This window comes from Pleuronectes platessa, chromosome 14 (assembly GCF_947347685.1).
Source record: "Pleuronectes platessa chromosome 14, fPlePla1.1, whole genome shotgun sequence".
Classification (NCBI taxonomy): domain Eukaryota; kingdom Metazoa; phylum Chordata; class Actinopteri; order Pleuronectiformes; family Pleuronectidae; genus Pleuronectes; species Pleuronectes platessa.
Genome location: NC_070639.1, coordinates 12,647,136 through 12,673,206, shown reverse-complemented (window position 1 = coordinate 12,673,206; position 26,071 = coordinate 12,647,136). Strand labels below are relative to the sequence as shown.

Sequence of the window (26,071 nt, the reverse complement as noted above, 5' to 3'; positions counted from 1 at the left end):
CAATCTCGTTGTTCCTCGTTGGTGCGTAAAGAATCCCATTCAACGCAGAATGATTTATACTTACGCGTAAAATGTGTCTTTATTATCAAACTTTAAACAGAAATAGGTTGTCCTTCATTTTGAACCAAGCAGACGTTGTAACATTCTTTTTTCCAAATAGTGGATAAATTCAAAGTAAGTTTGTCTGTTACTCCACAACATTTGCTCGATGTTGCAGTTTAAACATTTTAAGGCTACGAAATGTGTTTTCAGATGGAGCCTAACATTTAACGGTGGAGTTGCCCAATAGAAACAGAAAACAGAATAATGGGGCGACCTTATTGTGTGTGTGTGTTTTTTTCTAGAGGACATGGAGGGGCTACAGCCATTATGCGCAAAGATGGGGAGCACTGCAGCAGTCGAAATTCCTTTTTGTGAGAGGACAATTTACAACTTGGTAATAGACCTTTTTATGTGCCTCCATCGCCTGTCATTGGATGCCACTGGTCATGTGTGAGAGGCAAACGTCTTCATGGCTCTTTTCCTGATTTCCCAGGCGATTCTTTTTCCCACTGCATTCTGCGTCTATGCTGCTCAAACCGATGCGCCACGCTCGGCTTTCTTATTAAAAAAGAAAAAGAAAAAAGAAAAATTCCCACTCTTTCGTTTCATCAGCGTCCGGTCTGCTGTTATCTGCGGCACAAGAGCAGCCCCCTTCTCCTGGATGACAAGAGGAGCGATTCAACTTTCTCCTGGTCTCACCTCGTCGCTTACAAACAACAGCAGCAGCAGCAAGCAACCAACCCTGGCTTCTCCAGAAAAACAACATCCCAATGCAGCGCATAAGTAAAACTCGCAGAATGAACATGGATTACCTCCTGGTTATAGGTAAGATTTGCATGCGTGTGAAAACAGCTTTTCTTTACATGTGCATGTGAAGTTTGACAGCTTCCTGTTTCATTAGTCATGTAAATTAGCTGAAGGGTCATATGCAGCTCACCGGTAATTTGGTGAATTCACGTGTTATTAGGTGTGTTGGAATAAATGGTGTTTAATGATTTAGACGTGGACAATGTTTGTTGATTTGTTTATCATATGTTTTTCAGCTTTTATGCTACACGTTTACTAGGAAATGTATGTTTTCCAAACGCTGGATTTTAAATGGATTCACTAGTAAATATTTTTGGAAATGTGTTCACAATGTTGCTGCCATTACGCTTCCATTTGGAGACATTGCTGATTGGTCATTGCAGTATTTACCCCCACTTATTAAGAGCTTCTATAATTTAATTCCATCTTAGTTTTCGTTTTGAATCTCTGTCAACGAGCCTTTCCCCTCATTTCCCCTCTGCTCACTGACACTGAGCCCCTCACTTGTATGATCTCGCGTTTCCTCAGCCACTGGAAAATCTGCATCCATCCCCTGAACCCACTTTATCTGCGCACACTCGTTCCACTTGCTGAAAAAAAAACACCGCACTACAATCGCCACAGAACAAATCCGCGTTGCTGTATATTGCACACATGCAGGTCTGCAGGCAGAAGAGGCTCAGTTTTCAGAGCTGCTGCGTTAAGCTGCCTGGAGATGGGGGCCAACTGAACAAAGACAGTATTTCACCGCTGGCTGACAGGCAGCTGCGAAAGTATTTACAGCCTTGCTGCAATGCGGCAAAATGGACTCTGTGGAAGAGAGCAGGCTCCAGTGCAAAGCTCAGGAAATAAGAAAGGATTCAGTTTGCAATGGTGAATCTGGAGCTGTATATATATATATATATCTTCTATTGTCTCTGTTTGGATGTGATTATGTAGATCATTTTCCAACCACAGGGCCTGCATGTGCACATTTTAACAGAGAGCAGCTTCCATGTATGGACGTGGTTTCATCCTTCATTCAAATCCATCCACATTTATTTTAGGCTTTTTTTGTTTTATTGTGACACAGTGAGAGCTTTTCTAAACATGTTCTACATATTTGAAACCTAAAAGATACGAGAACTATTATTTTATTTTAACAGAATTATTCTTTATTTATTATTTGTTCTAGTCATATAATCCCATTATTGCACAGATTGATTTACCTATATATATTTTGCTAAACTTAATCACCATCTTCACAAACGAGTTTATTTTGGTTTTCTCTGCCAAATAACGAGTATTATTATTTAGCCTACATTGCAGAATATTCCCAAAATAGCCTACCGGTTGAAATCAGTTACTTATTCTTTCTACATTTTCATTTATTTCTGAAATTTTCAACCTCAGATTATAGAAATAAACAAAGATAATCTTTCAAAAAGGCTGGGAGATACTTTCTTTTTTCTTGAATTGAAATAAACCAAATGTTGAGTCAAACATCAGCAGCTCACTTGCTTTAAAATCCCTACTTAATTGAACAAATATTATAAGTTTGAACTGAAATAGAAAATATGAAAGCTTAATATTACTTTCTTCTTCCTCTTTGCTCATCTGCACCAGCAGCTTCATGAATGATATCGTTTCTTTAAATAGCTCGTGTGGACACATGGACATTTTTTACAGTGGAGAAGGGTGGGGGGCTGGGGGAGGTCGTAAAAACTCCAGCAGAAGGCGCTGTTGCCCAACGTTCAGCCTCTCTGCGCCCACTCTGCAGTCCTTTCCGGGCAGCCTCCTGAGCGCTGTGATTGGCTGATGCGCGTGATCATGTGACGTGGTTCATGTTTGAAAGCGGGCTTTGGAGACTTTGTGTGAGTTTGTTTCAGACTGTAGTTGCAGCTGAATGAGGAATGTTGTCGCTGAATCTCAGTGGGATCAGCCATTGTGAATATGTATGAATGCATCTGGGTTATTTCTGTGTTTGAGCGTTGAGAGGTTGTTTCCTGTTGCCACAGTAAACAGGAAAAATACTGTTTATTGCAGTATTCTACCACAGACAGCACACACAGGAGACTGGGACAATTTCAAGATGTTGCACAGACTAGATGCCACATTGTGACACAGATTTTTGAGATCTTCTTCTCTGACATCTTCCTCCTGATGAAGAGGATGCTCATGTTAAAGAACATAAACCATATTAATGAAGAGAGCCGGTGGACATGACATTTCCTACAAGCCATTAAATCACAGATACACCAGGAATGATGCTGCTCAAACACCCAGGAGGCGATGCTGGGGCTTTTACCCAAGAGGAATCTCCCGAGAAACAACTTTTATTTTTTACGAGGACATGCATGTCAAAAAGTAACTCTGATTTCAAACCCTCCCATTCATCTTAATACCTGCCTCACTGTGGCGAGCACCCAAACAGTGAACCCCATCATGCAGCTCAGTGGGCAGCTTGCACAGGAAAGGGAGGGGCTAACGTGCACGGCGCTCTGGGATTGGCCGGGGAGGATGAGTGACATCAGTCTTGTTGTGGCAGGTTCACTGGGGGGAGACGTGTATTTTGGCACGAGTCAGTGACGCACGTTGAATGTTTGTGTTTTACTTTAGAGGTCAAATTGCAGCGGTGACATCACTTAAGTAAATAAGTGCAACGAGGGGAAATGTTTTGTTTTTCTAAAGTTGGAACAGTTCGAGATGAGATCATAGACAAAACGATTATGAGTGTGAATGAGCAGATGCAGCTATGAAACGTTTCGTGCTAATTACTTCAATAAAAATGAGATAACATACTCGAATTATATTAAAACTACTTATAATTTAAATCCCAGTGCACTGTGGTTTCCCGTGTGAGCAATGACAGCCCCTGCAGCCCCTCGGCTTCCTCGTTTCCACGACTTTTCCTCGGCGCACATCAGTGTAATCGGCGTTATTGAGTAAGTGCAACTTTGAGGGTTATTTATGGGCCAGCGCGCCGCCGTGAATGGCTGCGAGGAAACACGTGACGCCATTAAAGTTTGTTTTATGGCCTGAGACTTGACAAGCCAAAATATAATTCTCATTGTGTATTAGTAGGGAGCGTGCAGATGGGTTGGAATAGAGCTGGACTTGGCAGCAGCGGCGGTGGCGGCCGGAATCCTCCTCCTCTTCTTCTTCTTCCTGCTCCTGGGTGCGTGGATGCGTTTTGTTGGTGCGCCATGCGTTGCGGTCTCTGCGGTAAGCTGCGTTTTATCATCGTGCTCGTGGTGTGCTATGGGCGTGTGATGTCATCAGTGCTGCTTTTACTGTCAATGCTGCAACAGTGCGAGCGCAGGAAGGTCTCACAGCAAATGTTGTACTGCTCTATGCGAAGCGGCGTGTAACTGTGCGACCGTGTTCTGCGTTTAAAACATGTATTTTCCACCATGATCCAATCGGTGGCTTTCTTTTTTTTTGCTGGATGTTGTTGAAGTCACATGATTTTGTTATTGTGCACCACCGGGCTTCTTATTTATTATATTGTCACTATAGGGCTCGTCGTTTTGGAAAATGTGGCTTGATTTTCTTCATCAAATTAAAACGACTTTATTTTTTAATTATTATTATTATGTTATGTTGTTATAATTCAAAGGAAAATCTGAATTCGTTTCAATGAGCTTCAGTTATAACCTCACAGGAATTTATAAATGACGAAAAACCTGCACTAGCTTACAAAAATAAACCCATTTAAAAAACGTCTCAATATGATCGTCACTACAGGCCCTAATGCATTTCAATTACAGGGCTTTAAATTATTAATTTGCGCCTCTCGTGGTTGGAGATCCACTCTAATGATTAAATGGGTTTATTTGGAGTATTTAAGCTTTATTTTTGTATTATTGTCAGTCAGAAAAAAGGCTTCATATGAGGCCTGCTTATCCCGAAAATTAGATTAAACAGGCCTCTTCCGGCCGCTGACACACAATCACACGAGGCTGTATTTCTGCTTTTAAAAAGCGCGTTAAAGTGAAGGAGTCCAGCTGGAGCTTAGAGGCTTTTCGTTGAAGTGGAGCTCCTCCAGGAAACGCTGACTTTATCTTTCTATTGTTGGGATTCTCGGCTTTGACCCGTCTGCAGGACTGGCAGGGGCAAGGTGAAAGACAGGTCAGCCTGTCTCACAAACTCTGAAATGCTGAAGTGCATGAACGACGTTTTTTTTTTAAACAGATGATTATTACAAGGCTTTTAACTGCGGTTGAAACGAATGTTTTATGGTTTTACTGGAGTTTAAAGAGGAATTTACAGCCCCAAGCTGCGTCATGATAAAAAGTTGACCTCTCGCGTTTCTTCCTTGTTTTATTCTCACTCTCTAGGGGCCTGTGATATAACTTTAAACGATGACTTCTAGAGCGTGCTATATGTCAATAAAGTGAGAAAATTAAATCGTAGTCCAAAAATGGCGCTCATATTCCAGCGAATAACCAGTTCGTAAATGTTTTCCTATTTGTTTTTGTATTCCTATTAAAGAAGGAAACTTTAACCTTTATTTTTGGCCCAAATTTTCTTCAAACTTTCACAGAAGCTCCATTTAGCCATAGTGTCATTTTGCACCACATTCAAATCAGAAATTATAATCGAATTAATTTAATCTAACTGTAACTAACTCAATGCGTAATACAGCTCCTTTAAATCCTAAAAATAGATTTTGGGCGGATTATTTACATTTCACAATTGAAGCTAAATCTCTCAGATTATATTTTCCTTGATAAACATATTTAGCTGGAATTAAATCATTAGAATATATTTGTGTGTGGGTCCCTTTTTACGAGGGTATTTTAAATATAAAAGCCCAGTTTCAATCGTTCCCAGCCTCCATCCGTTTGTGAAAGATGATTTTTTTGCAAATGTGGTCGCCACGGTGGTTTGGTTAATGGCTGGCGAGGAGTTGGTAAACTTTTGCACCCTTTGAGCTGTCAGCAGGGCCGAGACATAATCGAAGTTTCTTGATAACTTTGTAAATGATTCGGTTTGACCTCGGTGGCCTCTGGCCCCATCTTTTGGCCACTGGTGATAAACACTCTGCTTTATGAGCCTGATAGCCGCTGGTGTGTTTACACCACCGATCTCTTACTGGACATATGAGTTCATACATTTGATTCTGAGCTGGGAACTGGTTTATATTCTCCTTATTTTCTTCTTTCTTACTGTGTACACGGAGTTTGAAGAGGAGCCACATGCACTGCACATAAACTTTGGGTGACCTGCAGTTTACAGGCTCATATTTTCGTTCAGTGTGGTTTTTGTCTCTTGACGTTTTACAGCTGAAAATGACAGGGCTGGCCCGGTCAGCTGTGCCCCGAGGTCCTGTTTTACTTGTTTCTTGGAGAAGCTTTGAGTGACAGGACCTTTTAAAGCTACTGTCTCACTAAGTTTTGATGCAACAACACAGAAGGTGAAAGAGAGGGAGAGGCTTCTGCTGGAGAATTGCACCATAAGGAAATCAGCCAAAACGGAAGTAAATGGGTGATTCAATGAGAGAAATTGAGGCACAGATATTATTATAAACCATATTTAGACTTATTCAGTGGGCGTTCTAGTCACTTGGTTGTGATGCTTGCCTCCTATTTCCTTATGCAACCTTGTGTCTGTGTTTTCCATCTTCAGTCTTTGGCACCTTCCAAATCCTCTTTCTTTGCAAAGTCAAAATAAAAGTGCATGTGTGTGGTTCATGGGGCCAATGGTGGTCCTTTACCGTCGTCTATATATACCCTGTAGAACCGAATTTGTGTGATGAAACCTCAGTCACAGATTCGATTCTAGGGGAGTATATGGTCGATGAAAAAACTTCGATTGATTGGCTCTCAACGGGAGCTCCGTGGTGCGCGCACAGGCTACAGTGACAGTGAGTTTTATGAATGAGAGTGAATTTGACAACAGCACATGCCTCATAAGAAACAGGCTCCTGCGGGGGCGTGCTGAAACTCTAGAGGCTCCCAGGGAATCCGATGCAAAATGTTTCACATGTTCGAGGACGGAGGCTGTTGGATGATGTTTGTGGTTGGAGTGCGATGGATTTGGTAAAAGTGCGCGCACACACACGCACAATCCAGCTGCATCTTCTCTCTCCTGTGGCTCGTTTCTGTCTCTGCCTTATTGATTCCCAGAGGCTGCTGCTGCTGCTGCTTTTGGCCAATAGGCTCCTGCAGGAGACAGTTTTTTTTTTTTGTCAAAGGGATGAGAGCAGATGAAGTGATGAGATTCGTGTAACTTTTGGATGACCCCTTCTTGACAAAGACAGTGTCCATCAATTGTCCTCAGTCATTATGCGCTGCTTTTATGCCAAGGGGCTTTTTGTGTCTTTTGTTGGTTTCTCTGTTCAACACTGCGCCTTCAAGTTAGACTTTAGAAACTGATATGTTTGTATTTACTTGGAAAAAATAACCTGGTGCAACAATATAAGTTAATTTTTTTATTTTGTACATTTAAAACATAAATATTGAGATACGTTTAGACTATGTGTATTTTTTCTTTTCATTTTTCATCTTTCTTTTCCTTTTTTCCAACCTGATTATGGTAAAAAGTATTATTATTATGAATGTATTCCCTCCGGGGCTTGATTTAGACGCATCTTAAGTTGTATCAAATTGCTCTTAGTTGTATGTTTACTCGCGTGTGGACCTGCATCACCTCCATTGGCCGATCTGGTCACATGGTTCGCTAACTTTATTCAGTTGACACCAAGTAGGAGGGCTTTATGGAGGGAAGGGGAAAAAAAGACAACTCGAGAAAAATTAGTATTTTCTACCTTCAGAAATTAATGGCCATGAGTTCGTATATGGTGAACTCTAAGTATGTGGACCCGAAATTTCCTCCCTGCGAGGAATATTCACAGAATAACTATATACCTGACCAGGGCACGGACTTCTTCAGTCCATCGCAGGACACAGACTTTCAGCATCCAGGGATCTACCCACGGCCAAACTACACGGAGCAGCCCTTCAGCTGTACCACTGTGAAGGACTCCACGGTGCAGCCACGGGGTCATGTGCAGGAGAGATCCGGCCGCGCGAGCCCCTTTGGCGCAGAGACTGAGCAGGGGCCCCCGGTGCCCGTGGCCGGACCCCGGACTTGTGGACAGCAGCAGAACACAAAGAGTCAAAATGGGATACAAGCCAAGCAGCATGCAGTAGTTTACCCCTGGATGAAGAAAGTCCACGTTACTAATGGTAAGTGTCCTTCTTCTTCTCCCCCCTCCCCTAATATGGACGTAGTGAGAGCTGCAATTTAGAAATCATTCAGTGCAATATTTATGGGAGTCTTTGAAAGGCCTCGCCAATTACACAAGTCATACATTTTTATCGCTCAGGAAATAGGCCGCGAGGTGAGCGCCTGAAAGCTCCTGAAAACACATATTGACCGCTTGTAATCGTGCTTCATTCTGCTTTAATCCACTTCAAATCCCTCATAATTTCCTGCTCGGGTTTCCATGTGAATTGTCTTAAAGTTTGCGCGCCCCGGGTAAAAAAAACGAAAAAAAACGAACCCACTCCAGTATTGTTTTTGTCTGCATGCTACACTGGCCACATTTGCTGACTTCTTTTGTGTGTGTGTGTTGTTTTCTTTATCCAACAGTGAACCCAGATCACACGGGACCTGAGCCCAAACGGTCCAGAACAGCCTACACCCGGCAGCAGGTCCTGGAGCTGGAGAAGGAGTTTCATTTTAACAGGTACCTGACCAGGCGGCGGCGGATCGAGATTGCGCACACGCTTTGTCTCTCCGAGAGGCAGATCAAGATCTGGTTCCAGAACAGACGGATGAAATGGAAGAAAGATCATAAGCTGCCCAACACCAAGGGCAGATCCGCACCAGCCTCCAGCCATCTGCAGAGCATTCAGAAGGATAACCAGACTGATATCACAGCATTATAAGGAAGGATGGATAAAAGGAAGGATGGAGAGAGGTGCCATGTCTTATTAGAAGTTAACTGTACATAAAAAAAGACAAAGGTTGCATCTGACTTTTTTGCATGGACTGATGTCGTTCTCTACCTTTATTATTTTTTTAATTTAACGAAAATGACCCCAGCAGTGTTGACTCAAGACTGAGTCAGAAAATCAATCAGACTTTGTAACTGAGAGATTTGTAATTTTGCAAGTTCCTTCTTTTAATTTTCCTCAAAGAGACACAAATGCATCGAAACTTTATTTTTTTCTTTACTTTTATTTTTTATTTTTGGGACGTTTCATCCCTGAGGACATTTAACGATCAACCCTCGCCTGATTTCGTGGATTTAAACCAAGTGATTCTGCGCCCCTTATAAGGTGGATTCACAGACTTCTTTATTCAGAACAGGGAAGCCCTTCGTTCCAATTACGCACAAAGGTTGTTTCAGTTTGATTTTTCTTTCCGGTGAAACTTCATATTAAACGCACAATAAATAAATAAACACATGCATATATAGTCCTATATATATATATATATATAGAAAATATATATACTTGAAGCATTTATTTGCATAGAGGCACGCCAAACACAATTTCGTAAATCGCAGAATTCCCGCTGGATATTTCAGTTCCACGTATTTCCTTTGTGACTTGTATGTTTTTAACTTATTTTGTACAATAAAGCTTTGAGAAAAATAAAAATTTCTAAAATAGCCTAAAAGCAAGACATTCCTGTGTGCAAACTATTCTGAGTGCCCTTATAAATCTCTCCTGACATCTTTGTAAACAGTGTACATTTTCAGAGGCTCTCTCGTGCCATCTGAAACCCCTACATGAGAGATCATTTGTTTCCTGCATGGCATCGACTGACTTCGATATTGGATGTGTTTTTCCCCTCTCAATCGGAAATAATCAAATCCAGAATATTTAGGATTATTATTATAGTTTATTTTTCTTCGTTGATATGAATTTCCACGTTATTATTTATTTGTTTAAAGAACGTGTAGATTTTCTCGTGTTATGGCACACATGCAATTTTTGATTGAAAAGTATTCGTTAAACTTTAATTAATCTAAGAAAATATGTTTCTTGTGCGTCATTGGCATGGCTTTACGCAAAGGTTTTTCAGTCTTAGTTTTCTCCCTTTTTAGTTTTCCATTCACCCCAGGACAACCGAGGGGGTTTTCACGTCACGTAAGACAGCTATTTCTTGTTTTACACCGTTATTGTCTTCGGACAGACACACAAAAAGCCCAGAAGCTCTCCCAGTATCCGAGGAGGTCTTCCCTCTGAAGTCTTCGCGATGAGAGAGTTGAAAAGGTATTTGAAGCGAAGGTCGACAAAGCAGCAGTGGCAGGTTCATCCAGGGGACACGTTTCAGCCGCAAGGACTGACCCCAGCACCCCTGACCCGCCGGACAGGCAGCATTTTCCCTCCCAGGCGCTTCTTCGCCTCCCTTAGTATTGGAGCTTCTTTCTCCTCCACACTAACAAAAAAAAGCTCCAAGAATGCACAGTAAGAGTCAGTGCGTGAAATCCACTCTTTTACACTTTTTACAACAGTATTTATATCAGACCAAAAGCTTCTGATTTGCGCATCTGTCTCCTCATGTCAAGATATCGCCTACAGTCTTTTTTGGTTTTATTTTTGTACATGCTTTCTACCTTGTATTGTGCATTGAGATGTGAGAAGTATATTGGAAAGAAAATAAAGATTTCTACTGATTATGCATTTAAATGTTTGCAAAATGCACTTTGTCGTGAGATTTAGTTATATTTATTGTCTTACTAGAAATAATTTCACATGGAGGGAATTTATTGGATTTGTATATTTTGGCAAATTTCTCAAAACCTAATTTTTATTTAATTGTATTTCTAAAATGGGTTCTTCAGCTCCATCAGGTTTTGCACCTTTACAAAAGAAACACTTTTGGTGTGAAAGCAGTGTTTCTTTTCCCCACTGTTGACAGGAACGTGGAGCCAAATGGAGCTCTAGACAAAACACTCACAAATGCGCCAAACGTGCGCTGTTTGGGCAAATTCAAGCCTCGTACACTGTCAAGTGTGAGAGTTTAAAACACAATTGTGCCATATTTTTTACAGAATCACTGGAGTAAATCTTAAAAAATGTGATAAAGAAGGAGTTTGTATTCCTCCCCGTTTTTATTTTCACTCGTTAGCTCTTATCTAAACCAGTTCATTCTGTGCATAAAAACATCCTCGTGAAAAACGCTCTGAAGCTCTTATCAAGCTGATAACGTTCCATGAAAAGCACATTTAGATTAGAAGTTTAATTCAACTCTTCAATGAGGATTGATTTCCCCATGACTTTAAAAAAATTGTAAAACAAACCCAAATGTCCATAAAGTCCACTGTGCCCCTGAGACTCAAACTGACAAAGAGAAACTTTTCCAGATTTGTTCGTCTCGCTCCAAAATCAGATTACGCCACATTGATTGCTGCTGTATAACATTACGCACATGATATAAGCCACTATAGGCTGGATAGTAGACCTCCCCTCCCCCATCACGCACACACACACACACACACACACACACACACACACACACACACACACACCTTTATTGAAGATGACCCCCTGCAACATTGACCCCCGACCCTCCACATTGCAGGAATCAGTTCTGATCCACAGCCAGTGACCATATAAACAGACATGTGGAGAAACACTGTGCGCTCACTCTGCAGTGTTTTCTTCCCCTGTGACCACTGTCTGATCCCCACTGACCATCTGCGGACATGTAGACGTTCACAGACGCATACATGCTTATGTGTGTGTGTGTGTCTGTGTATGAGTGTACAGGCGTTTGTCATATAGATTCACATTGAAGCTGAGACAAAGTGATGCCACCAATCCACCATCCTGCCATAAATGATCTGCACACAGATGCTGAAGGGAGGATGAGAAGAGGAGGGAGTTATAGGTGCTGACAATTGCACATCTAACTAACCTCTTCTAACTTATACACGTTTACTACAAGACAAGAGTTGAGCTCTTTATTTATTATTCAAAAGTCATTAAACATGAAAAACAGGAACACAAAATGGCCAGACACCAACATTAAATGAAAAAGAAAAAATACGTGATAACACTTTTCTCTCCCTCAGCTGTTCTCAGGTCAGATCAGCCTACTACACACCGTGCAGCGTGTAGCCACACTGACCTACATGTCTGAGCAGCAATAAATGGGAGCCAAAGGCAGTGCCATTTTCAATGACACTGCACCGAGTGGAAGGAACACAGCGTCGTTGCTCTCCATCCGGCCATATTTGATTTCCAGCTGGTTTCGCAGAAGCCTCCTCTCTTCCGAGCCCAGAGTCCAAACCCCCTCTAAAGATACATTAAAGTGCGCTGTCTGCATTCAGAGATATCATCCAGAGACCATACCACTCCGCTCTCCACTCCTCGACCACGTGATTGTCTAAATAATTAATGCAGCACGTCCCCCTAGAAACACGGCGTCGTCATTAATCGCAAGGACTCTATCAGACTTGAAAACTGAAGAGATCCCCCAAGAAAATAATATCCGATTCCCGAACGCAAGCGTAAAAAGCCGCGCACTTTTAGCGACACATCCGAACCGATGGATGCTTGGGTAGGTAAATATTTCAGCATTTTCTCATGTTGAGCGCTGTGGCTGCTGAATGACGATATCAAATGTCGTGATATTTTGATAAATTGCTCCTTTTGATGTGTGAGAGGAATTGTGTACGGCTGTGGCTGCAGTCGCTCTGTGCATGTCGCTTTCCTTTTCTTTTCCAAAATACAAATGATAGTAGGAATTGCAGCCCTGGGTGTCGGAGTTTGCAGTTTTACGCATGCATCTTGAAATGGATTGATAGGAGAAGTGGTGGAAACGAAGGGACGCTGACATGTATTTATGGATGCTCGCTCTAAATAAATGCTCTTTCGGACACATAGCTCATTGGGGCTCCTCCACTGGGTCCATTAATTCTTTTATTCTGGCTTTAAATCCGATTTTAACCAATTTAGCCCAAAATAACAACACATGACTAAATGTTTTCTTTGAAAACATCCAACATTTAGAATTCCAAAATGCCATGTTTTGCTGGCAACACATCTTCTCTTTTTATTGTGGATTTTTTCCCTCTCTCTATAAGATAAATAACAGGTTATTTATCTCTCTTTTTTCTCTTTGTGGGACAGTCTGTTTTTATTGTTAGAGGGAATGATCTCATTTTGATTTCTCAGAGGTTTAGTGGAAGTTTGGCCAGGCTGACACTTCTGCCTCCTTGTAAATCATTCTCAGTAATTCCTGAAAGGGTGCGAGGCTGTTGGGGGGCCGGGCGAAAACTGTAAATCTTTCACTTTTATTACCCTCCGAACATATGCTGCGACGCTACCAGTCCTGCATCCCTTCTTCTTCAGCGTCTCCTCCTCCTGCTTCTTCTTCTCAGCAACGATAAAACCACCGGGGCTCTGCCGACGCTCTGTGCGGCTCCAAATCCTCATCTTACAATCCATCGTGGCCCCTTTTTTTTAATCCATTTATTTACCACCTATCAAACAGTGGTATTATTTAATTTGCCTTTTATTTTTTTATTTCCTGTGATGGATAGTGAAAACAATGCAGGAAAAGACACGGTTCCCTCACTCTTTGTGTTTCTGCAGAGTGTGAAGACCGACACAACAAACAAAAGATGATAATGTGCTTTATTTGAATACAATCAAGTCCCAGATGGATGAGGAAGAAAAACCCACGTGTCATTTATTTCATAAATCATTTTCAAAATGCACTTCCCACATCTTTGCAGTAATTGGGCGACTAAACAGGACACCTAGAGAAAGTATTGTATTGTTAGCATTATAAAATAATGCATGTGGGTTAGGGTATAGACCAATTTTATAGATGTTATTGTGCAAATCCTGGTAGTTGCTATTCGTGTATAAATAATGTAAAAGAAATCCCCAAAAAGGATGAAAATTCCAAAGCTGCTGCAGCATTTAAAACGCACAAATCCTTTTTACGCAAATGCACTGCACTGAATCGTCCAACTACTCCCCCAAATAGTGCACGAGATCATGCACATCTTTAATACCCAAAGAAAACCATATCTGCTCACATGTGTTTAAATACTGGATGTGGCGCAGGCGAGATGCAACGCTCGCAGTTCAGGGGCAGATGAGAAGAAATGGGCAGTGGGACATTTCCACACAGTTGAGGAGGAAATAAACGCCACCCTTTATCAAAATGGATTGGTGAGGTAAGGCTTGGATGGAGAAGGGAACAATCACGTGAACAAATATGCTTGTATCTTAAGGCAGCGCCTTTATTTGTCACCATAACGCGTCGGAAACAGCCTAAAAAAAAACTCACTGATGTTATAGCTCCAAATCTGCACAGGCCTATCACCTTCTGAATTCCTGTATATTCCAATGGGTGATTGATTGCCAGGGATTTTTTTTTTCTGGAATAAGGATACCTTGTTCGCTTTTTATTGGTAGTTGAATGCGAGTCCTTCCATTCTTTCGGGAATACTGTCTCCATTGGTATATGGAAATGTCTGAAAAACAGCAAGATCAGGTTTAGGACAGCATTGTCTGCAGACAAAGGGTGAAGGATTTATTCCAGTAGAGGAGCTGAGGCTGAGAGGGAAACTGCTCCATGATGAATTGATTCACAGGTAAGCAACTGCGAGGCACAAAGCAACCTTTAACCACGGGTTAATATAATGCAAGGGAAATATTTATGATTTATTCCACTCAGGGAGCTGATGCTTGTTAATATCGCTCTCTCCGGCGAACCTGCAGCGGATCTTGGATATCCATGCACAGCTACTCCTCAAAAAGCAACGCTCCTATCCATTGTTTTTCCTCAAATATTATCGACACATTGAACCTGAGCTGTCCTGCTGCTTTTTATTCTTCTTTTCAGCTGATTTTCTAAAACCTCGACTCGGAGGAAGAAGTAGCAGAGGAACTTTTCTCTTTTTTTTCGCCTCTTGGATCGTAAATCACATTAATTTGTTGTCTTATCGTCACAGTGGCGTTTGCCGTGATTTATGTGGTTTCAACTGTATGGCTTTGTTAACCTGCGACGTTATATTATACATGAGTTCATATTGGATGTTTGGAAGGATGACCGGGCTGGAGACTCGACAAGGACAAAGGCACATACTCATATTTTCCTGCTGTTTGGACACTTTTCTCTTGCATTTTGCTTAATTGTGGCTCATGCGTAATTTTGTTTATCTACATGGGAATAAACAACAGGCCTGGGATATTGTTTATGAGTCAAATGTTCCCCATGTGGTTAACATACTATTAATTATTTGACAAGGAATTAAGTTTTAATTTATCAGCATTGCCTCTTTTTCAACTATATACCCACGATTCTGCGTCTTTTTCAGTTGAACCTCTGCAGGATCGCTGCTGAATTCTACCGAAAATTACGCATTTTACGCATTTTGTTCAGCAGCACATATTTTCTACACGGAAGAAAAACAGACCTTGCGATTTCTCACAACAACAGCGAGCATAGGAGAATAATAATATTTTAAATTATTACAAGCTGCTATTATGGTTGAATAAATGTAAATACAAACGCCTCTCATTGTTGTTTAACCCAGACGCTGAAGGGAAGAAGTGAGATAATAACACTCCACACTGACTCCGGCCCTTTTGTGCGAGGCAAACTTACCGTAACAGCGCGTAGGCGAAAAACACTGTGGTTTGAATGGAGGACCATGTCTGCGACTAGTAGCTCAGTGTGCACCAACGCACTTGAGGCGCTTATTATTGACCAGCTTTAACAAATAGTCCAGACCGAAGGAATTCAAAATCTCCCTCGCATTTAAAACAAACCTCCTTAACAAAAAAAATCCTTAATTTTGAGGAGGTAGAAACACCGATGCTTTCCTGTAACTGGGAGAAAGTCATAAATATAAATAGGTTTTCTGAGGTCTCATCTCTACTCCCTTGCCGCCACTCCAGCATCTTTGTCCTCGGCTGAAAATCTGCTGTGACTTTTGGTGGAGACTTGAGGCTACTTGAAGCCAAACCGCTCGTTGTTCATTAAACTTTGACTTAAACGCTGAATGACCCACGGGTCACCCAAAAAAGCTTATGACTGCTGAATATTTGGCCTGGCTCTTTGTGTCAAAAGTGCACATGCAAGACTTTTCACTCTCAAGCCGTTCTAAAGCAGGGAGTTAAAGAAAACCGTCACACATGGTCACTGCAGGGACAATATTCACCGTTGGTGAAATTAAACAGGACAAAAATAGCATGTGGTCCAGAGATAATTTGAATTATAAAATGTATTTTTCTGACTGGAACTTGAATATTCCACATCTTCTAATTAATTGTATTAAAAACAGGTGAAAATAACCTGATTCGGTCCTGGTGTTAATCTTTCTTTTAATCCACAATATGCTGAATTTAAGGTCCATTTATTTTTGCTGAGATTAAAAAAAAAATAAATAAAAATAACAAAAGAGTCTGCACTTCGACGACATTTTTATTACACTTTATGTCCTTTGCAGGTCGAGGTGAGAGCAGCGGTGATGAATGCGTGAGGGAAACCGAGGAGATCTGCGCAGCTTTCGGTGAGTAACACTTCTTTAATGAAGGGAGTGGAAGACACAGCCAACTGCTAACCAGGTGAAAGGGCGATTTGTTATTAGGCTGCATATTAACGCGCTCAGACTTTCACAGGAGGCTTAAATCACACAAACAGACATGAGGGATGGCTTTAACTTAACCTGGACGTGCCATGATTTACGCACGCAGGCCGGAGTCCCCATTTGCAACAGAGCCGCTGGAATAAGGCCTGATAAACGAAGGGAATTTGCCAAAATAAATACATGTTTACATCCTGCACATTCTCAAATATAACGAGTAGAATATCCACGCAAAACAAAAAAATGCGTATAATGACGAAGAGCTTCCTCAGTCCGTCCCATGATTTCCACACTTTAACGGGGCCTTCTCCAAACAAACCCCATTACCTCTTTTAAAACCAGTCAAACAGCTCCAGTCTCTCAGCTCGGCGTGTGTGTGTGTCTGTGTGTCTGCAGCCTCGCTCACAGCCAGAATGGAGGCATCATTTATAAGCCTGTGTATGAAGTGGGAGAAGTCGCCGAGTATGAAATTCTTTCCCTTGCCTTCCTCCTACGCGTAGTTTTACACTTCTGCGAGTCCCCAGCACTGTTGTGCTTCCCATTCCTCTCGCAGGCCGTTTACAACCATAACATTTGCGGTCATAAATTCTGCCGCGGTCCACACTGACAGGTGCAATTGTTATGCACGTCGCGCACTGCGCCTCCTCAAGCCACCAACATACAGTACAGCCGGGGCCCTTTGATATTTGTGTTTTAGTTTAAAACCCTGACATGATTTCTCTGTTAGGTTCCTGAAACAAATGTAGCTGCTGTATAGAAAATGTAGACTCAAATTTTTTGGTGATTTCTGTTTTTAAACAATTTTTTTTTAAATGAAAGGGGGCACACAAGGTAAACAGCCCATCCAGCCAAAATATATTGGGTTGGGGCATGCGTAAAATCTAATGAAATATCATATTTACCTCTCACCCCCACTCACCCAATCTCTATCTCTCTCTCTCTCTCCCTCTCTCTGTCACCCTCCCCCCTCTCTCACTCTTTCCCTTGCACTCACACACACTCACAGCTATCACCTACATTTCTGATACCAACACTAATAGCAACCAGTGAAGGGTTTCAGTATTTAGCTGTATCTCCTATGCAGTAATCATGTGATCCAACATGCATGCGCGCCAGCCTTGGTGGGCCTTATATTTCTGCTGCGGGGGAACAATGAATGAAGGGCTTTGTCAGGCCGTGTGATTAGTGAAAGGGGTATTGTGTGTATGCGTGTGTCAAACGCTGATTCAGCTTATTTCTAAGGGACTCCCAAAGTCCCCCAGAGGGTCATTTCAGTGCAAGTTAAACTTTAACTGTTTTGTGCCATATAGAAGTCATGTGGACGGCTCTTGGTGTTTTTGGTGGGCTGCCTGTAAGACTGTGATGTGACAGTGTTAGAGACAGTTGGTATAGGCCTGTAATGTCTGCAGCCTGAGTCTGGGCCCAGCAGAGGCAGTCTCCTGTGAATTGGTTTATTTAAAACCTCTACTATAAGGATTGATGTAATGTAGGGGAAGGTGCACGTATAATGAAAATAGGCCTCATCCATGAGTGCCCACACTAGTCTGATGTGTTTCTCTTTATAGGTCACAGAGTGGAGCAACGGTGGGAAACACCAATCACGTGAATAAACAACACCCATGCCATTGGATAGAGCTGCACTGGCTTATTGGCTTTGAATCTACAAAATGCAGAAAGCAACATACTACGATAACTCTGGACTTTTTGGAAGCTACACCTATCCCAAACCAGACTCTTACAACTATGGCCCTGCACACCAGTCGTACCCTTCGTCCAACATTGAGAGTGACTACCAGGGCCCAGTGTGTCCCATCCAGACCCCCGCCGTCCGGCCTCCAACTCTCAAAGACAGTGACCTGAATGGAGACTGCATGCGGCAAAGCAGCAGTCAAAGTAACAGCAGCAGCAGCCAGGCCACGAGTATTGGGGAGCCGCCGGCACCACCACTGTCCGTGTCCTCCCCCAGCTCCAACAGCCCCACGCCCCAGAAGAAGAAATCCTCATCAGGTGGCGGCTCCAGCTCTGCCACACCAGTGCTCACCAAGCAGATCTTCCCCTGGATGAAGGAGAGCCGGCAGAATGCAAAGAAGGGCTCCAACTGCTCCACTGCAGGTAGAGGTCATGATCGAGGAGTGTGTGTGTGCATGGGGGGGGGGGGGGGGGGGGGGGGGGGGACCTTTTGTGACCTGGCCTAGTTGTGCGTAAAGTTTATGAAGTGGTTTTATTATGGATCATAACATGCACATGTGTTGCCTTGCAGGTGGCGAGCTGAGTGATGAGAAGAGCCCCTCTGGACCTGCATCCAAACGGGTCAGAACTGCGTACACCAGCGCGCAGCTCGTGGAGCTGGAGAAGGAGTTTCACTTTAACCGCTACCTGTGTCGCCCGCGGAGAGTGGAGATGGCGAATCTGTTGAATCTCACGGAGCGTCAAATAAAGATCTGGTTTCAGAACCGGAGGATGAAATACAAAAAGGACCAGAAGTCCAAAGGGCTGGCGCACTCTCCCCTGGGACACTCCCCGGACAGAAGCCCGCCGCTCAGCGGCCCCAATCACATTGGATACTCTGGGCAGCTCCAGAACGTGAACAGCCTCAGCTATGACGCGCCCTCGCCCCCGTCCTTCGCCAAGCCCCAGCAGAACATGTACGGCTTGGCGGCGTACACGGCGCCCTTGGGCGGTTGCATCCCGCAACAGAAGAGGTACCCGGGCTCCGAGTACGAACACCACGGCATGCAGAGCAACGGCTTTGCCAACGCCAATTTGCAAGGCAGCCCCGTGTACGTGGGTGGGAACTTTGTTGATTCCATGCCAGCCTCGGGCCCCATGTTCAACCTCGGCCATCTCCCCCACCCGTCATCCACCAGTGTGGACTACAGCTGTGCCGCTCAGATCCCGGGGAACCACCACCACGGACCCTGTGATCCCCATCCCACGTACACAGACCTCACCTCTCACCAAGCGTCTCAGGGAAGGATGCAGGAAGCGCCTAAACTCACACATTTGTAATATGTGGTCTCTCTCTGTGTGTATGCGTGCGTGCGTGTGCGTATGTGTGTATGTTCGTGTGTGTGTGTGTGTGTGCCAAAATTACGTTGCGCTCTTTTTATTACCTCACTAGTCTAATAACTGCGCTCCAAACGAGTCGTGTGTATTATTACAGTATTATTGATATTACTATTAATGCTATTGTGTAATTATTTTCTAAATACTACAGCTTTGTCCATTTCTCTTGAGTATTTGGAAATGCGCAGATGAGGCACACATGCCTGGTTGTCAGTTGTTAATCTTTTTTTGTTTTCTCTCAAGTGCAATGCGCAGATTTGTTTGACTGAGTATTTTATTCTCGCCGTTACTTGAAGGTAAGTCTTGTAGAATCATGAAAAGTAGAAGAAGCTCATCACTAGAGGGAAAGAGACAAAGCGAGAGTGAAAAACTCTTTGGGACATTTTTCTGTCGGTTTTTTGAAGGATCTCACTCCTATTTATTTATTTTCTATTATGCTGCATACTCTTTTCATACTAGTATATTATAGCCTATTTATTATTTAAATCCTTTTGTATTGCACATTATTTATCGTTTTATATGCGAGTATTTATAAGTGTGTGGGGACTTTTTTGGACATGATCAGTGCACTTGGAATTGTTGGTAAAACAGGGTTTGGAGAAAAAAGTGCTTTGACTCGCAGTGTATTGTTGCAAAAAAAAGAGCATTTCTAATTGTAAATCTGGGATAAATGGGACATTTCTATAGTGTATAAATACCACTATACAGTATGTCCATGGTTAATCTTGTTGTCAAACCTTAAGCAAAACGTAGACTATCGAAGTATCAAATATTATTATACACACCAGCATGTCATTATTTTTGTGTAGTCATTGCTATGTTTGATTTTCGTCTTCCATTGTTATTCCATTGAGTTGGATTACCCATAAATTTACCTAATGATATCGAAATGTTATATTTTATCGTGTTTAACATTTTGTAAATAAAGTGCTGAAACTTGTCTTTTTTTGGTTATTGCATTTTGTGGGTCATTCTGGTTTTGATATTCACACGCCCTGAAGCAGGAGAACACGCACGCTCACCCACTGCCTGTGTGTGATGATATTAATTCCTCCCTCTGTGGAGCTGTCAGGTTAACAGTATAGAGAGGAGGCTTATTGACTCACAGCTCCACTGTACGGTCCAAACATTGGGAGCCAATCGATAATTAGACACCGTGATATCTAAGACTCATCAGGCGGCTCCAATGCAAAGTGCATTTCAGCAAAAATAAAGGGCTCTGGAGCTTATTGATATTTTATTGGTGTGTGAGGGGAAGTGAGCTTATTGCATCTTTCACGTGTCACATCATTGTTTTGAGACTTGGCCACATGATTATCAGAAAAAGCCCAATCACTGCAGACTGGTTAAATTGATCGCTGCAGAATGATATTAAATAATAATAATCATAATACAGTGGAAATAAAAACATGCCCCCTCCTTGATGGCTATTCAGGGCAGATTATTGGTAATAAAAGTATAGAGGAGTAAAAAGGAGGCTCTTTGACACTGGAAATGATGCAACGATGGATGGAGGCCCGTGCGTGTGCGCGTGCGTGAGAGCGCAGTTCATCCTTTATTGCTCCTGGAGAGCCATTTCAAAGCTCATTAATCAAAAACTCGTCGCTTTCAGACTCCTCGCTGATCCCTCCTCCTCGTGAACAAAGCATTTGCATTCCACATCCAAAGCAAAGCGAGCAGCCCCCCCCCCCCCCCCCCCCCAAAAAAAAAAATCTGTAATGGTGGAGGGGGGAAGCTGCAGGGAGAAGAATCCCAACTGCTTTCAAAATTCATTTTTTTATCATTATTTTCTGCAGGTGATGTATCCAAGGATTTAAGAGCGCATCAGGGCAAATGAAAACTCGCGTCACATGGAATCATCAGCAGGTCCCACACAGACACAGAGGTCCAGAAACGAAATAATAAAAGCCTGCAGCCATGTGAAGTGAGTGTGTGTCAGCAGGCAGGTTTTATCCTAAATACTCCACTCTACTTTATTCCATGATCAGATCCAGTCCGGATGGTTTTGGCAACAAGCTTTTACTTTGGGCTACAGATCATCTCAGTGTTCAGGTTGGCGGCCATTTTAACCCTGGCTGAGCTCTTTCTCTGTTCTCCCCCACTGCTGCTCCCTGCGCTGCAGGTAGTGAGCCCCTGAAAGCAGTTTTAAAAAGGAAAACATATTCAAAATAACATGTATTGCCCCAAAACAAACTGAACATAAATCAGATTCTGGTGATTCACTATTGTTTTTTGATCCGCATCATTTTAGCATAAAATAGAACTGGGATTAAGCGAATTAAATTTAAAATACATGAAATTAAAAGGGAAATAAGTCAAGCTATTTAATATAATAAAATACTAACAAGACACACTATTTATAGCACTTTTCTTAACGATGTTATGAATACAAATAAAAACCAGACACTTGATGGCCACGAGATAAAACAATAAAATAAAACGTCTTTCTGCATGAGATGGTCTAACTTCAAAATCTGAACATAAAATAAATAATGAATGTACTATATACTATAGGTGCTATATTTGTATTTATATTATATTTTTAAATTATTTATTCGTAATATAGCCTTTAACTCTGACATGTGATGAACAGATATTTTGGACAAATTCACCATCAACAGAAGAACAAATCTAGAAAAACGTGGCGCCTCAGAAGCATCAATTGGAGCCAATTGATTTCTAGATTTTATCTTAACCCTGCTAAACTGGAAATGTGCTGCTGAGATCACAGTCAGTAATAATACACACAATAAAGAAAAGTCACAACAATACAATGCAATCCAATTCAACTTTATTATATTAGAATGCAACACTAACATAGATCCATTTAATGTGCAGTAAAGATATTTTCGCCTCAAAAGTAAACGTCTGTGTTTCTATGAAACTATATTTATGGATCTGTTTTTTTTAAGGCAGATTTTTGCATGTATGAGACAATCTTGTTTCTGTTGCTGAATAATTTCAACTTTATATACAATATTGAAATGGATCAGGCTACTTCCTGAATGCTAAAGTCAGCCCGGTGCTTTGTTGGAGCAGCTGGGAGCTCATTTATTGTCCCTGATTGGATAAAAGCAGAGGAGACCACGCCTGCTCAGTGGAGGCTAATGTTTACATGTGGGGAAGTGTATAGTCCTAGTGTGGGATCACTATTAATGAGAACAAGGCACAATCTCTGCTCAGGACACGCGAGGAAAATCACTATTTTAATCCATATTTTGTATTTTGGACAGGTAGAGGTGTGAGTTGAGGGACAGAGAATCTGGAGAGGATCTTTCTTTCAGTGACTCTCATGTAGAATAAAGGAGAAACAGCCATTGCTGTGTCTTGTTCTCTGTAGATCTTAAAAGGCGAAACTGGGAGTGCACCAACATGTTGCAGCCCTGGAAGAAAGTTGGTGGATGTGCACGTCGTCCTCGTCATATCGCGATGGTTCCTCCGTGCGTAAGTGAGCAGCAGCTCTCATCTCCATCCCAGGAGGGCTTTATGTTTTACGCGCGCTGACTCCAGAGACAACAGGGAGCTTGCAGCTGAGAAAAGGTTTTTCACAGAGCCTATGTGTATTTATATTTATATATTCTACTCTTTAAATTCTTCTCTTAACCGAACACAGTTATTGTGGATTATCTTCGGATCAAGACTGAGCAGAGGAAGGATTTTTTTATGGCATAAAGTCAAAAGGAGATGACCCATAGTTAACGGGTTTAAGAGCTGAGGAGCAGAAGAAGTGAGCTGAAAAGGGCCTGAAGGTCTGATTTGTTTTTTAAACAGCAACTCATTCATTTTCTGTGATGGAGAAATGATAACAACAATAATATGTGTTTTGTGACTTATACTGTCTTACACTTGATGGAAAGCTCTGACTGAAGTGTATGTTACTGTAATGTGCAGGATTAATTGCTGATGGGTTTTTAATGTTTCTAAAATTAAACTACAAATATAATTTTATTGTAGGATCCAGCCTCATTTACCTTGAACTGACTAAAATATTGTTGCCAATTTTGTATGATAACTGAAAGCTATCAATTGATTTTACTGTTGAATATAAGTTAAAATTTAATTAATTCACCTGATTTTATTCTTCTGTATGAGCCACTCATAAGATCATAAAAATAAGCTATTTTTTATTTTATTAAACCTATTGGTCTATTGCCATTCTGTGAATACATTTTTTTCTCAATAAAATTGCCAGTGACCTCGTTTTGTATTTTTATGTATATTGATAAAAGAGTATGTATCCATATCTGAAAAGCAATATTTTCAAAATAAAGGACTTCATTTGATGCTCGTTCTCTGACTCTTTTTCTTATTTAAACTATTCATTCATAATACAAGAGAAACCTTTATGTTTTTATAGTAAATATTTATCATTTCTCCCCTCAGAGTATCCACACATCTACAAACAGTGCTCATTCTACATAAAGTATTTATATAAATGGTTTTACATCCCAGATTTTCTTGCTTCAGTCCCTTACACTGACAGCAAGGATTTCATCTCTTCCTCCCCCACACAGTGCTGCAGTTTAGTGATGTTCAGGGATCCTCTAGTATCAGACGAGAGGAGGAAAAATGATCTGTACCACACACCCTGAGCATCTGTAAACACTGACAGAGGATGTGAATGTTAGAGGACACCGTTGTCACAAGTCCTTCCTGTTCTCCGGCCTCTGCTGTCATTAAGGATTCACCACACACACAGTGTGGAGGTGAGTGAGCAGAGGAGGCGCACACTGGGCTTGTGGTGCAGGGGACGGGGGCATCTGTGTTGTCTGCCAACTCGGTCTGCTCTGTATGTTATGTGCACAATCACTGCGTGGCTTACATCACCATATTATTAATGCAAATCAACCCCGAATGGCCAGAAATAGTTTGATAAACGTGAAAACCCTGAAAGAAGTCTGCAGCACTCCATTCAGGAATGACTGACTGGTGCACAGTGGCTTTTCCATTTTTTCAAAATCCAAATCTACAGCCCATAAAATGTCGAAATACTATTTTCCCTGTCAGCTCCTTCTCTCCTCTTCTCCTCTGCTGCTGAAAGAAATGGATTCCCCATGCACAAAGTGTAGGTGGCCTTTGTTTTGCTCACCCATGGGAGCCCACGCCACAACAGCCGTCTTAGTGTTTTCAAATCAGAACATGCAAAAAAAAAAAAAAATGAGGGGAGCTGAAGAAAGATGAGAATTGATGTGAGACCGAAACTCTGCCTGTGATACATTCATTTCTGTGGTGCGGCAAAGTGTTGCTGATTCATAAAACATTTCAACTTTGAGAAAACCAAGCAGCCAAACCGCCAAGAATAACAGTAGCCGAGAACCCCCACATTGATCATGCATGTTGTCACAGAAACTGATGTGCGTGGATTTATCGCAGCTCTTATGTGTTAGTGATATTGATATAATTGTAACTATAATAAATGACTCGCTCCTCTGGGTATGATTTAGAGGGCTTGGCCAAAAGGCTCCTCTCCTCCTTCCTTCCTCCGTGTGAAAGATGGCTCAGTGATGTGAGGAAACCTGAAGTAACTCATACATTACTCGAGCCTTGACTACAATGCACTGGGTAGTCTATATCAAAAAGTATTAGTGCCTCAACCTTCTTCTGATGCTCATATGGATTTCTTTCACAGCATTTTCTGTATGAAATTATGAGTGAATAAATTGCATCTTCATTTATCTTCGAAAAACCCTTCTGTGCTGACTGCGATACTCAGCTCTCAGCACTTTACATAATTATATTAGTCTTCTGCTACACCACGAAATTGATTGCCCAGGAAAATGAACCTGGCTTTGCTATAAATTACACCTATGGATCATAAGAAATGTGTTATTTTGTTTAAAATAGTACCTAATATAATTAGAGCTCTAATTCATGGCGAGCTACAAGTGTGCCTATTACAGTAACAGGGTTTGGAATTTAATCTGTCTGCTGGATAAAGAATGATCCCGTGTGGTTTTCATTTGTAATCCCAGACACATTATTTCAGTAAAATAGTCTATGACTTTTAGATATGAGAGATGGATTGTTGAATGAATAACTATATTCATATAACTTTCAGTATCAAAGTTAACAATTCAACCATGGAAGGAAGTTTCAACGTTTGTCCCAAGGCCTATAACTTTTCTTTGTAGGGGAGAGCGGGGTAATGTGGGACATCGGGTGATGTGAAACACCCCCTGTATCTAGGCAAAGGAACACATTTGTGGTCATGTGACTATTATCTTTAAAAGCCCCTTCCATTCCCCCCTTGCCAAGAAGGAGAAGTTGGTGCTGGTGCTGTCGAAAGTATGTTTTTTCACAAAAATCCGAAGATTTACTGCGGATAACAGAAAATAATAAAATACTGTAAAGACAAAAAAACTCAAGTTTCCAGGAAATGTCACTCAAATATGTATAAATACTGCAGTTATATGAGATTATAATGCTGCAGATTAACACACATCTTGTAACATTGCAGGCTGTTCTAATCCCGGTTTAGTAGGAAATCCTACGGAAAGTAATGCAGTAGAATTCATGTGAAATCCACGTAATCGTGAGTCATGAGGTTTGGGGACACTTGACATATGAGCTTCTGTCTCTCTCTGTGAAAACAAAAAAACATGG

The 26,071-nt window shown here is 41.7% G+C and overlaps 2 protein-coding genes across 3 annotated transcripts; both read left to right on the top strand.

The window, feature by feature from the left end:
• The first annotated feature begins 3,567 nt into the window (after positions 1-3,567).
• Positions 3,568-9,454, top strand: hoxd4a (homeobox D4a). Of its 2 annotated transcripts, XM_053440369.1 has the most exons (4): positions 3,568-3,773; positions 3,910-4,053; positions 7,709-8,021; positions 8,428-9,454. In XM_053440369.1, exons 2-4 carry the CDS (start codon positions 4,015-4,017, stop codon positions 8,724-8,726), a joined length of 651 nt encoding a protein of 216 aa, XP_053296344.1. In that variant the 5' UTR covers positions 3,568-3,773; positions 3,910-4,014; the 3' UTR covers positions 8,727-9,454. The 2 variants fall into 2 exon arrangements, with proteins under 2 accessions (XP_053296344.1, XP_053296343.1); XM_053440368.1 differs by lacking the exons at positions 3,568-3,773; positions 3,910-4,053 and having other exon boundaries at positions 6,640-8,021.
• A 4,536-nt stretch (positions 9,455-13,990) lies between these two features.
• Positions 13,991-20,408, top strand: hoxd3a (homeobox D3a). Its single transcript, XM_053440367.1, has 4 exons — positions 13,991-14,404; positions 16,265-16,327; positions 17,968-18,514; positions 18,663-20,408. Exons 3-4 carry the CDS (start codon positions 18,070-18,072, stop codon positions 19,409-19,411), a joined length of 1,194 nt encoding a protein of 397 aa, XP_053296342.1. The 5' UTR covers positions 13,991-14,404; positions 16,265-16,327; positions 17,968-18,069; the 3' UTR covers positions 19,412-20,408.
• Positions 20,409-26,071: the final 5,663 nt, after the last annotated feature.